The 13,156-nt window shown below is 51.2% G+C and overlaps 1 protein-coding gene across 1 annotated transcript in view; it reads left to right on the top strand.

Annotated features, from left to right (window-relative positions):
* The window catches only part of wscd1a (WSC domain containing 1a), a 230,469-nt gene that overhangs the window by 202,220 nt on the left and 15,093 nt on the right, over positions 1–13,156 (top strand). The window contains exon 6 of the mRNA XM_072469546.1: positions 1,301–1,475. Within this exon, the coding sequence (XP_072325647.1) occupies positions 1,301–1,475 (175 nt within the window). The remainder of the gene's footprint in view (positions 1–1,300; positions 1,476–13,156) is intronic.

Raw genomic sequence — 13,156 nt, 5'->3', positions numbered from 1 at the left:
CCGGCGGGCAGTCGACCCGTCGAGGTGCGGAGAATCGCCGGGGGGGCTGCTTTCAATGGCCCCCGACCGGCGCAGTGGCGACCTCACAAGCGCCGGAGATTCGGCGCTGGAGAATCGACGGCCCGGCGTCGGAGCGGCGTGGCGTGATTCTCGCGCGCCTCCGGCGATTCTTCGACCCGGCGCGGGATTGGAGAATCCGGGCCCTGATCTATCAGTTTTATTGAATTAAATACATTTTTAAGAGATTTGCAAAAGATTTCTTCAGACTTCAGTCAATGCATATATGTTGTTACAATTGGGTGAGGAGGGAGGAAATTACTACTTTAATCTGCCACTCCAGGTTAATCTGTAACAGGGTCTTTTAAAATTATTTTAGAGAGGACATACTTTGCCAATTCTTCACAAGTTCCACTATTTACATGTTCAGATTGTAAATCATTAGTCACACAGTTTTTCATGGGTTACACAAAGAACAGGATAAGTTTACTGAAACTATGCCCTGAACTAAAAAAAACTAGGTAAATCACAACCACCATCCATACGTCACATGCATTTGTGTGAACACACACACACATACACACACACACCAACAGCGAGCGAGGCAAAGAGAGCACACAGCTTCAGCAGCCTTCGATTAGCTCAGCATTGTCTTTTTTCTCTCTCTCCTGCTTGGTAACCTCCTCAAAGTACCTTACTGGTTATATATTCCAGAGGAATTCTATTAGTTCATGTCTGCTGCAGTTATTGTTTCAGAACAGGTAATTACATTTTGATGTCTCATTTCAGAAACATTTGAAAAGGCACAGGAGGATGTGAAGTCAATAGGGAATAAAGTCTTTCATGCTGCACAGGGGGTTGAATGTCTTTTTTAAAAATTTACTTTGTGGAATATGAAGTTATGCATTGTTGCAGGCTCGGTTGTTTGTTATCATCTCGAGGGTTCCAGTTTTCTTTTTAATACAGCAAGAAAAAAGAAAAAAATAGAAATCGAACCTTTAAAAGCACATCCTTGTAATAAGGTCATCCTGTAAGATCTTCGGAAGTAAATTATACCTGTACTGTGTATAAACAATCTTATCAATTTTGAAAACCAAGGTCTGAAAATAGTACAATGCACAAGCCTTTCATGACTCAGGAGATTTGTGAGGTGCAGCGCAATGGAACTGCTTTACAGCAGCCAGCAAAAGGAGGAAGAACATTCTTCCTCAGTTGACGATACAGACTCATCAACACGGGGTACTAGCTTTAAAAAAGAGATTCAGGGGCTCATGTCACAATTTCATGCAATTTTCCTTGACAGGAATTTCCCCTCGTTGTCATCAGGAGGACAGAATGTTACTGTGGATTTGCCACAACTCACTTCACACTTCATGACATGGTGAACGACCAACTCTGTGGCAAGTTGTCAAGTGACACAACAACAGAGTTCTTAGGAGGTGAAAATTATTGTGTTATCTACCAGACTCCAGTTCAAGGTAAATCTGAAAGATCACATTCTGTGGCTTAACAGCGACATGTTGATTTGAATCCTAACTGCAATATATTTTTGATCTGCTCCGAATTCAACGAGTAGATGTGTAACCATATATCATCAGGATATTTGCATTTATCCAGCAATTTAATGTTCATACATTTGTTTCAGAATTTTTTCTGTTTATGCATATGAGTTTCAAGGAATATTAATACTAGGGAATGAAAATGTTCCATTGAGTGCTATCATTGAGAAGAGAGGTACAGTACTGCTTTCACTTATAGATTCATAAACCATCAGAATTGTTCCATAGACCCTAATTCAGAAGAGCACCCTCTTACTGAGCACCTGTGGGACATGTTTCTATGCCTCACAGTAGTCAACATAGAACAAACAATGCAGAAGGAGGCTATTCGGCCCATCGAGTCTGCATCGACCCACTTAAGCCCTAATTTCCACCCTAACCCCACCTAAACCTTTTTTGGTCACTAAGGGCAATTTATCATGGCCAATCCACCTAACCTGCACATCTTTGGACTGTGGGAGGAAGCCCACGCAGACACGGGGAGAATGCGTAGACTCCGCACAGACAGTGACCCAGCGGGGAATCGAACCTGGGACTCTGGTGCTGTGAAGCCACAGTGCTATCCACTTGTGCTACCGTGCTGCCTTATCCACTTGTGCTACCGTGCTGCCCATCCTTTGACACTTCTGATTAAGAAGAAACATTTTGAGGTCAAATTGGTGAGTGATGTTCACCAGATTGTAGATCAAAACTGCTTAAACTCACTTCATATAACATCCTCACTGGCAGAAGACAGGGGAATCTTTCACTTAATAGTTTATGCTGGATTTGAATCTGAGTCAGAAAACCAAAAGTGGATTCATCCTAAATACCAATCACCCCGTGTTAATGCTTCATACACATGTCCATCTATGAATTGCAGTAGGTATAAAACAGGAAGAAAAAAACATTTAAAGAATAATCCATCCAGGATTAATACGGCACATATTAATGTGCTCCAGTTTTAAGGAAAATTCAAACAACAGAAAATGCTGTTGGGGTAGGGGGAGAGTGATTCCACAGGGCCTTTAGCGGGAATTGTGATGGCCCAGTGAACAAGAAATGGGGGCAGTACTCAAACAGAGCACTTTGTCTTTCCAGGCAGCTCTTCAGAACAGAGACGGCCTCTTTAAAAAAAAAATTACACTTAGAAAGAACAGCTGGGGGACTTTCGGGTCGCGGCGACGCGGAGCTAAGCCGCGCGAGTCGGCAGCTCCCGCAGAAACGGACTTTTCGGCCCGCTAACGGAGCCCCAACGGACCTTTAAAAAAAAAATCAACCTGTGGGGAAGAACGGAGGAAGTCCCCTACAGACCTGCATGGACCGGACCCGCAGTGAAACGGCGAGGAAAGCGGCCCTGAAGCAGCGGGAGAAGAAAGAAGAAAAAAACAAAATGGCGGCATCCATGGACAGAGAGGAGATGAAAGAGTTCATCAAGTGCTGCTTCGAAGAGCTGCGTAAGGAGATGGTGGCGCCTATACTGGCAATGGTGGAAAAACTTGGAGCAACCCAGAAAGCCCAAGAGGTGAAGATTCAGGAGATCCAGGAAAAAGTGAGTGAGAACGACGACGAGCTCGTGGGCCTGGCGGAGAGAGTGGAGCGGCACGAGGCGCTGCACAGGACATGGGCGGGAAGACTCGAAGACCTGGAGAACAGATCAAGGAGAAACAACTTGAGGATCCTGGGTCTCCCAGAAGGAGTGGAGGGGGCCGATGCCGCGGCATATGCGGGCACAATGATCGGGACGCTGATGGGTGCGGAGGCCCCCCCGGGATTGCTGGAGCTGGATGGGGCGCACCGAGTGCTAGCGAGGAAGCCCAAGACAAAAGAGCCGCCAAGGGCGATGGTGGTGAGATTTCACCAGTTTACGGACAGAGAGAGGGTCCTGAAATGGGCCAAGAAGGAACGGAGCAGCAAGTGGGACAATGCGGAGATCAGAATATACCCGGACTGGAGCGCGGAGGTCGCTAAGCGGAGAGCGGGTTTCAACCGGGCCAAAGCGGTGCTGCATCGGAAAGGAGTGAAATTTGGAATGCTGCAGCCAGCGTGACTGTGGGTTACACATAATGGCCAACACCACTACTTCGAAACGCCCAAAGAGGCGTGGACCTTTATATTAGCTGTAAAATTGGACTCTAATTGAGGGTTTGTGTGGGAGGGGGGTGTTTGAGGGTTGAAGTATGACGGTTGTTGTACATAGGGGGTCAACCACGCGCAGGAAAGGATATATGGGCTGGGGGAGAGGGCGAAGGCCATGACAGGAGCTGCACCATGGGGGGCGGGGCAGGCTTTGGGAAGCGCGGGGTTGTCTTTCCCGCGCACGGCAAAAAAAGGCGGGAAGGGGAACAAAGGAATGTACATTGATTGGGAGATTCCCACACGGGGGGGGTTAAAGGGATGGCGGGGGAAGCCGGGGTCAGCGGGTGTCAGCTGACTTACGGGAGGGATATGGGGGAGCAATAAAGCTAGACGGGGATCTAGCGGGGGGGGGGGAGCGAGGGGAGAGGAGGGAGGGGGGGAAGGGGGGGGGAAAGGGTTGCTGCTGCACTGGCCGAAAGAGAACGGGACAAAGAAGAGGTGGCTGGGGCGGGGGTCCCCCAACTGGGGGACTGGCGAGTGAGGGAGAAGCGGACAAGGGACTGGCCCAGAAAAGGAGATGGCTAGTCGGCGGGGGTGGGGGGGGTGAGAGTCCCTCCAATCCGGCTGATAACGTGGAACGTGAGGGGCCTGAATGGGCCGGTGAAGCGGGCTCGAGTGTTCGCGCACTTGAAGGGACTGAAGGTAGATGTGGCAATGCTCCAAGAGACACACCTGAAGGTGGTGGACCAGGTCAGGTTAAGAAAGGGATGGGTAGGACAGGTATTTCACTCGGGATTGGACGCAAAAAATAGAGGGGTGGCAATTCTGGTGGGAAAGCATGTGTCATTTGAGGCCAAGACTATCGTAGCGGATAATGGAGGGAGATATGTGATGGTGAGTGGTAGGTTGCAAGGGACGTGGGTGGTGTTGGTAAATGTATACGCCCCAAACTGGGATGATGCTGGATTCATGAAGCGCATGTTGGGGCGCATTCCGGACCTGGAGGTAGGAAGACTAATAATGGGAGGGGATTTCAATACGGTGCTGGACCCAGCACTGGACCGCTCCAGATCAAGGACGGGAAGGAGGCCGGCGGCGGCCAAGGTACTTAGGGGGTTTATGGATCAGATGGGGGGAGTGGACCCATGGAGATTTGCAAGACCGCAGGCCAGGGAATTTTCTTTTTTCTCCCACGTGCATAAGGCTTACTCCCGGATAGATTTCTTTGTTCTGGGCAGGGCGCTCATCCCGAGAGTGGGGGGGACGGAGTATTCGGCCATAGCCGTTTCGGACCATGCCCCGCACTGGGTGGAACTGGAGCTGGGAGAGGAGAGGGACCAACGCCCGCTGTGGCGGCTAAATGTGGGACTTCTGGCCGATGAGGTGGTGTGTGGGAAGGTGAGGGGGTGTATTGAAAGGTACTTGGAGGCCAACGACAACGGGGAGGTGCGAGTGGGGTGGTATGGGAGGCGTTGAAGGCGGTGATCAGGGGAGAGCTGATCTCCATCAGGGCTCATAGGGAGAAGATAGAGGGAATGGAAAGGGAGAGGCTAGTGGGGGAGATCTTGCGGGTGGATAGGAGATACGCAGAGGCCCCAGAGGAAAGATTACTTGGGGAAAGGCGACGGCTCCAGACGGAGTTTGACCTGCTGACCACGGGCAAGGCGGAGGCACAGTGGAGGAAGGCGCAAGGGGCGACTTACGAGTACGAGGAAAAGGCTAGTCGGATGCTGGCGCACCAGCTCCGTAAGAGGGCGGCAGCAAGGGAAATAGGGGGAATCAAAGATGGAAGGGGAGCCACGGTTCGAAGGGCAATGGAAATAAATAAGGTATTTAAGGACTTCTATGAAGAGCTGTACAGATCCCGCCCCCAGGAGGGGAAGGGGAGATGAGGCGATTCCTGGACCAGCTGGGGTTCCCGAGGGTGGAGGAGCAGGAGGCGGTTGGTTTGGGGGCACCAATTGGGTTGGAGGAGTTGAGTAAAGGTTTGGGGAGCATGCAGGCGAGGAAGGCCCCGGGGCCGGACGGGTTCACGGTGGAATTCTATAGAAAATATGTGGACCTGCTGGCCCCGCTACTAGTGAGGACCTTCAACGAGGCAAGAGAGGAGGGAACCCTGCCCCAGACAATGTCGGAGGCGACAATCTCCCTGATTCTAAAGCGAGACAAGGATCCACAGCAATGTGAATCGTACAGGCCGATTTAGCTCCTCAATGTGGATGTTAAGCTATTGGCGAAGGTACTGGCCACTAGGATTGAGAACTGTGTCCCGGGGGTGATTCACGAAGACCAAACGGGATTCGTAAAGGGCAGGCAGTTAAATATCAATGTGCGGCGGCTCTTAAACGTGATAACGATGACATCGGAGGAGGGAGAGGCGGAGATAGTGGCAGCTATGGACGCGGAAAAAGCCTTTGACCGAGTAGAGTGGGAGTACCTCTCGGAGGTATTGCGCAGGTTTGGGTTCGGGGGAGGGTTTATTAGATGGGTTAAGCTCCTTTACAGCGCCCCGGTGGCGAGCGTAGTGACAAACCGGTGGAGGACGGAGTACGTTCGGCTGTACCGAGGGACGAGACAGGGGTGCCCCCTGTCCCCCCTCTTGTTTGCATTGGCGATCGAACCCTTGGCCATATCACTTAGGGAGTCTCAGAAATGGAGGGGGATAGTCCGCGGGGGAGAGGAGCATCGGGTATCGCTATATGCGGATGACCTGCTGCTATACGTGGCGGACCCAATGGAGGGGATGGTGGAGGTCATGCAGACTCTGAAGGAGTTTGGAGAGTTCTCGGGCTACAAGCTTAATGTAGAGAAGAGTGAGCTTTTTGTATTACAGGCAGGGGACCAAGAAAGAGGGATAGGGGACCTACCGCTGAGGAGGGCGGAGAGGAGTTTTCGGTATCTGGGGTTCCAGATAGCCAGAAGTTGGGGGGCCCTACATAAACTTAATTTGACGAGGGTGGTGGAGCAAATGGAGGAGGATTTTAAAAGATGGGACATGCTCCCGCTCTCGTTGGGGGGTAGGGTGCAGTCGGTCAAAATGGTGGTCCTTCCGAGGTTTTTGTTCGTGTTTCAGTGCCTCCCCATCGTGATCAACAAGGGCTTTTTCAAGAGAGTAGGTAGGAGTATCATGGGGTACGTGCGGGCAAATAAGACCCCGAGGGTTAGGAGAGGGTTCTTGGTACGCAACAGGGACCGAGGAGGGTTGGCTTTGCCAAACCTAGAGAGTTACTACTGGGCAGCAAATGTGGCGATGGTCCGTAAGTGGGTTATGGAGGGAGAGGGGGTGGCATGGAAGAGGATGGAGATGGCGTCCTGTAAAGGAACGAACCTGGGGGCGTTGGTAACGGCACCGCTGCCGCTCTCGCCGACAAAATACACCACAATCCCGGTGGTGGCAGCAACACTAAAGATCTGGGGCCAGTGGAGAAGACACAGGGGTGCAATGGGAGCATCGGTGTGGTCCCCGATCAGGGGTAACCACCGGTTTGTCCCAGGGAAGATGGATGGGGGGTTCCAAGGCTGGCATCGGGCGGGGATAAGAAGAATGGGGGACCTGTTCATTGACGGGACATTTGCGAGCCTGGGGGCACTGGAGGAGAAATTTGAGTTACCCCCGGGAAATGCATTTAGATATATGCAGGTGAGGGCTTTTGTGAGGCGACAGGTGAGGGAATTTCCATTGCTCCCGGCACAAGAAGTTCAAGATAGGGTGATCTCGGGGGTATGGGTCGGGGAGGGCAAGGTGGCGGAAATATACCAAGAGATGAAAGAAGAGGAGGAAGCGCTAGTAGAAGAACTGAAAGGTAAATGGGAGGAGGAGCTGGGGGAGGAGATTGAGGAAGGGCTATGGGCCGACTCCCTGGGTAGGGTTAATACCTCATCCTCGTGTGCCAGGCTCAGTCTGATACAATTTAAGGTGGTTCACAGAGCGCATCTGACGAGGGCGAGGCTGAGTAGGTTCTTTGGGGTAGAGGACAGATGTGGAAGGTGCTCAGGGAGCCCGGCGAACCATGTCCATATGTTTTGGTCATGCCCGGCATTGGAGGGGTTCTGGAGAGGAGTGGCGGGAGTAATATCCCAGGTGGTGAAAGTCCGGGTCAAGCCAAGCTGGGGGCTCGCAATATTTGGAGTGGTGGATGAGCCGGGAGTGCAGGAGGCGAAAGAGGCCGGAATTCTGGCCTTTTCATCCCTAGTAGCCCGGCGAAGGGTCTTGCTATTGTGGAAGGAGGCGAAGCCCCCTAGCCTGGAGGCCTGGATTAACTACATGGCGGGGTTCATAAAATTGGAGAGAATTAATTTCGCTTTGAGAGGGTCTGCACAGGGGTTCTACAGGCAGTGGCAACCGTTCCTAAAATATCTCGCGGAGCGTTAGAAGAAGGTCGTTCAGCAGCAGCAGCAACCCTGGGGGAGGGGGAGAGGGGGGAACGAGAGACTGTTTGAGGGGATGGACGAGCGGGAGATAGCATGGAGGGTGGGAGGAAACGGTACGCGCGGCCAAGAGCCAGTGTATAAAGCTATGTAAATATACCATCTTGCCATGTATATATCTTGCTCAGGGAGAATTTGCGTTATTTTGTTACCGGGGGGGGGTGATTGTAAGGGGAAAAAAATTGTGTTGTGAAAAAACCTTAATAAAAATTTTTTTTTTTTTTAAAAAGAAAGCACAGCTGGGTAAAAGAGGGAGTACTTGAGAGTTAATGGACCCCTGCAGAGTTATATAAATAAACAATGGGAAGCCTTCTTTTGAAACTGCCTGGACCTGGCAATCAAGAGATTTTTAAAAGGCCATGAAATTGAATGTAAACAATGCAGTTGAAAGCTTTTACGCTTCTATGCTTGCAGACAGGGTTGAATAAGTTAAAGGGCAATTAAATTGATAGTGAAAAAAAACTTTAACGGTTTCCACCATATTAAAGGGACTCCTTCATTGTACAGATCTTTCATTTTGACATGGTGGGAGAGAGTTTAAAGGTCTTAAGGCTCCAGATATGAATACTTTCACTTTCTTCTCACAAATCTTTAATAGTGACATGCTGGGACACAGCTCAAAGGATTAAAAGGCTACCAATTGGAAGATGAGCCAAACAACACCTACCCAAGAAAGACCCCTGACCCAACTGGAGCTCCTCACAGACCGCATGGTTCGGTTGGAGCAGCAGTTGGATGCACTTAGGAGCATGCAGGTGGCGGAAAACATCATAGCTAGCAGTTATATAAATGTGGTCACACCCAAGGTGCAGGCAGAGAAATGGGTGACCACCAGAAAGGGCAGGCAGTCAGTGCAGGAATCCCCTGTGGTTGTCCCCCTCTCGAACAGGTATACCCCTTTGGATACTGTCGGGGGGATAGCCTATCAGGGGAAAACAGCAGCAGCCAGAGCAGTAGCACCACAGCTGGCTCTGATGTTCAGAAGGGCGGGTCAAAGAGCAGAAGAGCAATAGTCATAGGGGACTCTCTAGTAAGGGGCACAGATAGGCGCTTCTGTGGACGTGAAAGAGACTCCAGGATGGTATGTTGCCTCCCTGGTGCCAGGGTCCAGGATGTCTCCGAACGGGTAGAGGGCATCCTGAAGGGGGAGGGCAAACAGGCAGAGGTTGTTGTACATATTGGTACTAACGACATACGCAGGAAGGGCGATGAGGTCCTGCAGCAGGAGTTCAGGGAGCTAGGCAGAAAGTTAAAAGACAGGACCTCTAGGGTTGTAATCTCGGGATTACTCCCTGTGCCACATGCCAGTGAGGCTAGAAGTAGGAAGCTAGAGCAGCTAAACACGTGGCTAAACAGCTCGTGTAGGTGGGAGGGTTTCCGTTATCTGGACCACTGGGAGCTCTTCCGGGGCAGGTGTGACCTATATGAGAAGGACGGGTTGCATCTAAACTGGAGAGGCATAAATATCCTGGCCACGAGGTTTGCTAGTGTCACACGGGAGGGTTTAAACTAGTATGGCAGGGGGATGGGCACAGGATCAATAGGTCAGAAGGTGAGAGCATTGAGGGAGAACTAGGGAATAGGGCCAGTATGGCTCTGAGGCAGAGCAGACAGGGAGAAGTTGCTGAACACAGCGGGTCTGGTGGCCTGAAGTGTATATGTTTTAATGCAAGAAGTATTACGGGTAAGGCAGATGAACTTAGAGCTTGGATTAGTACTTGGAACTATGATGTTGTTGCCATTACAGAGACCTGGTTGAGGGAAGGGCAGGATTGGCAGCTAAATGTTCCAGGATTTAGATGTTTCAGGCAGGATAGTGGGGGATGTAAAAGGGGTGGCAGAGTTGCGCTACTGGTTAGGGAGAATATCACAACTGTACTACGGGAGGACACCTCAGAGGGCAGTGTGGCTATATGGGTAGAGATCAGGAATAAGAAGGGTGCAGTCACAATATTGGGGATTTACTACAGGCCTCCCAACAGCCAGCGGGAGATAGAGGAGCAGATAGGTAGACAGATTTTGGAAAAGTGTAAAAACAACAGGGTTGTTGTCATGGGAGACTTCAACTTCCCCAATATTGACTGGGACTCACTTAGTGGAGGGGCTTAGACGGGGCAGAGTTTGTAAGGGGCATCCAGGAGGGCTTCTTAAAACAATATGTAGACAGTCCAACTAGGGAAGGGGCTGTACTGGACCTAGTATTGGGCAATGAGCCCGGCCAGGTGGTAGAAGTTTCAGTAGGGAAGCATTTCGGGAACAGTGACCACAATTCAGTAAGTTTTAAAGTGCTGGTGGACAAGGATAAGAGTGGTCCTAGAGTGAATGTGCTAAATTGGGGGAAGGCTAATTATAACAATATTAGGCGGGAACTGAAGAACATAGATTGGGGGCGGATGTTTGAGGGCAAATCAACATCTGACATGTGGGAGGCTTTCAAGTGGCAGTTGAAAGGAATACAGGACTGGCATGTTCCTGTGAGGAAGAAGGATAAATACGGCAATTTTCGGGAACCTTGGATAATGAGAGATATTGTAGGCCTTGTCAAAAAGAAAAAGGAGGCATTTGTCAGGGCTAAAAGGCAGGGAACAGACGAAGCTTGTGTGGAATATAAGGAAAGTAGGAAGGAACTTAAGCAAGGAGTCAGGAGGGCTAGAAGGGGTCACGAAAAGTCATTGGCAAATAGGGTTAAGGAAAATCCCAAGGCCTTTTACACGTACATAAAAAGCAAGAGGGTAGCCAGGGAAAGGCTTGGCCCACTGAAGGATAGGCAAGGGAATCTATGTGTGGAGCCAAAGGAAATGGGCAAGGTACTAAATGAATACTTTACATCAGTATTCACCAAAGAGAGGGAATTGGTGGATGTTGAGTCTGGAGTAGGGTGAGCAGATAGCCTGGGGCACATTGAGATCCAAAAAGACAAGGGGCGTCATTCTCCGATCCCCCGCCTGGTCGGAGAATGGCCGTTGGCCGCCGTGAATCCCGCCCCCGCCGAAGTCTCCGGTACCGGAGATTGGGCGGGGGCGGGAATCGGGCTGCGCCAGTTGGCGGGACCCCCCGCTCAATTCTCCGGCCCGGATGGGCCGAAGTCCCGCCCAGAAATTGCCTGTCCCGCCGGCATAAATCAAAGTTGTTATTTACCGGCGGGACCAGGCGGCGTGGGCGGGCTCCGGGGTCCTGGGGGGGGCGCGGGGCGATCTGATCCCGGGGGGTGCCCCCACGGTGGCCTGGCCCGCGATCGGGGCCCACCGATCCGTGGGCGGGCCTGTGCCGTGGGGGCACTCTTTCCCTTCCGCCTCTGCCACGGCCTCCACCATGGCGGAGGCGGAAGAGGCTCTCCCCACTGCGCATGCGCGGGAAACTGTCGGTGGCCGCTGACGCTCCCGCGCATGCGCCGCATTTCCGCGCCAGCTGGCGGGGCACCAAACGCCATTTCCGCCAGCTGGCGGGGCAACAAACGCCATTTCCGCCAGCTGGCGGGGCAACAAACGCCATTTCCGCCAGCTGGCGGGGGGGAAATCCCTCCGGCGCCGGCCTAGCCCCTCAATGTTGGGGCTCAGCCCCCAAAGATGCCCGTCTGATTGGCGCCGTTTTTGGCGCCAGTCGGCAGACATCGCGCCGTTTGGGGAGAATTTCGCCCAAAGTGTTGGGCGTCTTGAAAAATATTAAGGGAGATAAGTCCCCAGGGCCTGATGGGATCTACCCCAGAATACTGAAGGAGGCTAGAGAGGAAATTGCTGAGGCCTTGACAGAAATCTTTGGATCCTCATTGTCTTCAGGTGATGTACCGGATGACTGGAGAATAGCCAATGTTGTTCCTCTGTTTAAGGAGGGTAGCAAGGATAATCCAGGGAACTACAGGCCGGTGAGTCTTACGTCAGTGGTAGGGAAATTACTGGAGAGAATTCTTCTAGACAGGATCTACTCCCATTTGGAAACAAATGGACGTATTAGTGAGAGGTAGCATGGTTTTGTGAAGGGGGGGTCGTGTCTCACAAACTTGATAGAGTTTTTCGAAGAGATCACAAAGATGATTGATGCAGGTAGGGCAGTGGATGTTGTCTGTATGGACTTCAGTAAGGCCTTTGACAAGGTCCCTCATGGTAGACTAGTACAAAAGGTGAAGTCACACGGGATCAGGGGTGAGCTGGCAAGGTGGATACAGAACTGGCTAGGTCATAGAATGCAGAGAGTAGCAATGGAAGGATGCTTTTCTAATTGGAGGGCTGTGACTAGTGGTGTTCCACAGGGATCAGTGCTGGGACCTTTGCTGTTTGTAGTATATATAAATGATTTGGAGGAAAATGTAACTGGTCTGATTAGTAAGTTTGCAGACGACACAAAGGTTGGTGGAATTGTGGATAGCGATGAGGACTGTCAGAGGATACAGCAGGATTTAGATTGTTTGGAGACTTGGGCGGAGAGATGGCAGATGGAGTTTAATCCGGACAAATGTGAGGTAATGCATTTTGGAAGGTCTAATGCAGGTAGGGAATATACAGTGAATGGTAGAACCCTCAAGAGTATTGAAAGTCAGAGAGATCTAGGAGTACAGGTCCACAGGTCACTGAAAAGGGCAACACAGGTGGAGAAGGTAGTCAAAAAGGCATACGGCATGCTTGCCTTCATTGGCCGGGGCATTGAGTATAAGAATTGGCAAGCCATGATGCAGCTGTATAGAACCTTAGTTTGCCCACACTAGGAGTATAGTGTTCAATTCTGATCGCCACACTACCAGAAGGATGTGGAGGCTTTAGAGAGGGTGCAGAAGAGATTTACCAGAATGTTGCCTGGTATGGAGGGCATTAGCTACGAGGAGCGGTTGAATAAACTCGGTTTGTTCTCACTGGAACGACGGAGGTTGAGGGGCGACCTGATCGAGGTCTACAAAATTATGAGGGGCATAGACAGAGTGGATAGTCAGAGGCTTTTCCCCAGGGTAGAGGGGTCAATTACTAGGGGGCATAGGTTTAAGGTGCGAGGGGCAAGGTTTAGAGTAGATGTACGAGGCAAGCCTTTTACACAGAGGGTAGTGGGTGCCTGGAACTCGCTGCCGGAGGAGGTGGTGGTAGCAGGGACGACAGAGACATTTAAGGGGCATCTTGACAAATACATGA

This window comes from Scyliorhinus torazame, chromosome 12 (genome assembly GCF_047496885.1).
Source record: "Scyliorhinus torazame isolate Kashiwa2021f chromosome 12, sScyTor2.1, whole genome shotgun sequence".
NCBI classification, from domain to species: Eukaryota; Metazoa; Chordata; class Chondrichthyes; order Carcharhiniformes; family Scyliorhinidae; genus Scyliorhinus; species Scyliorhinus torazame.
This window is presented reverse-complemented; position numbering and strand designations above follow the sequence as displayed.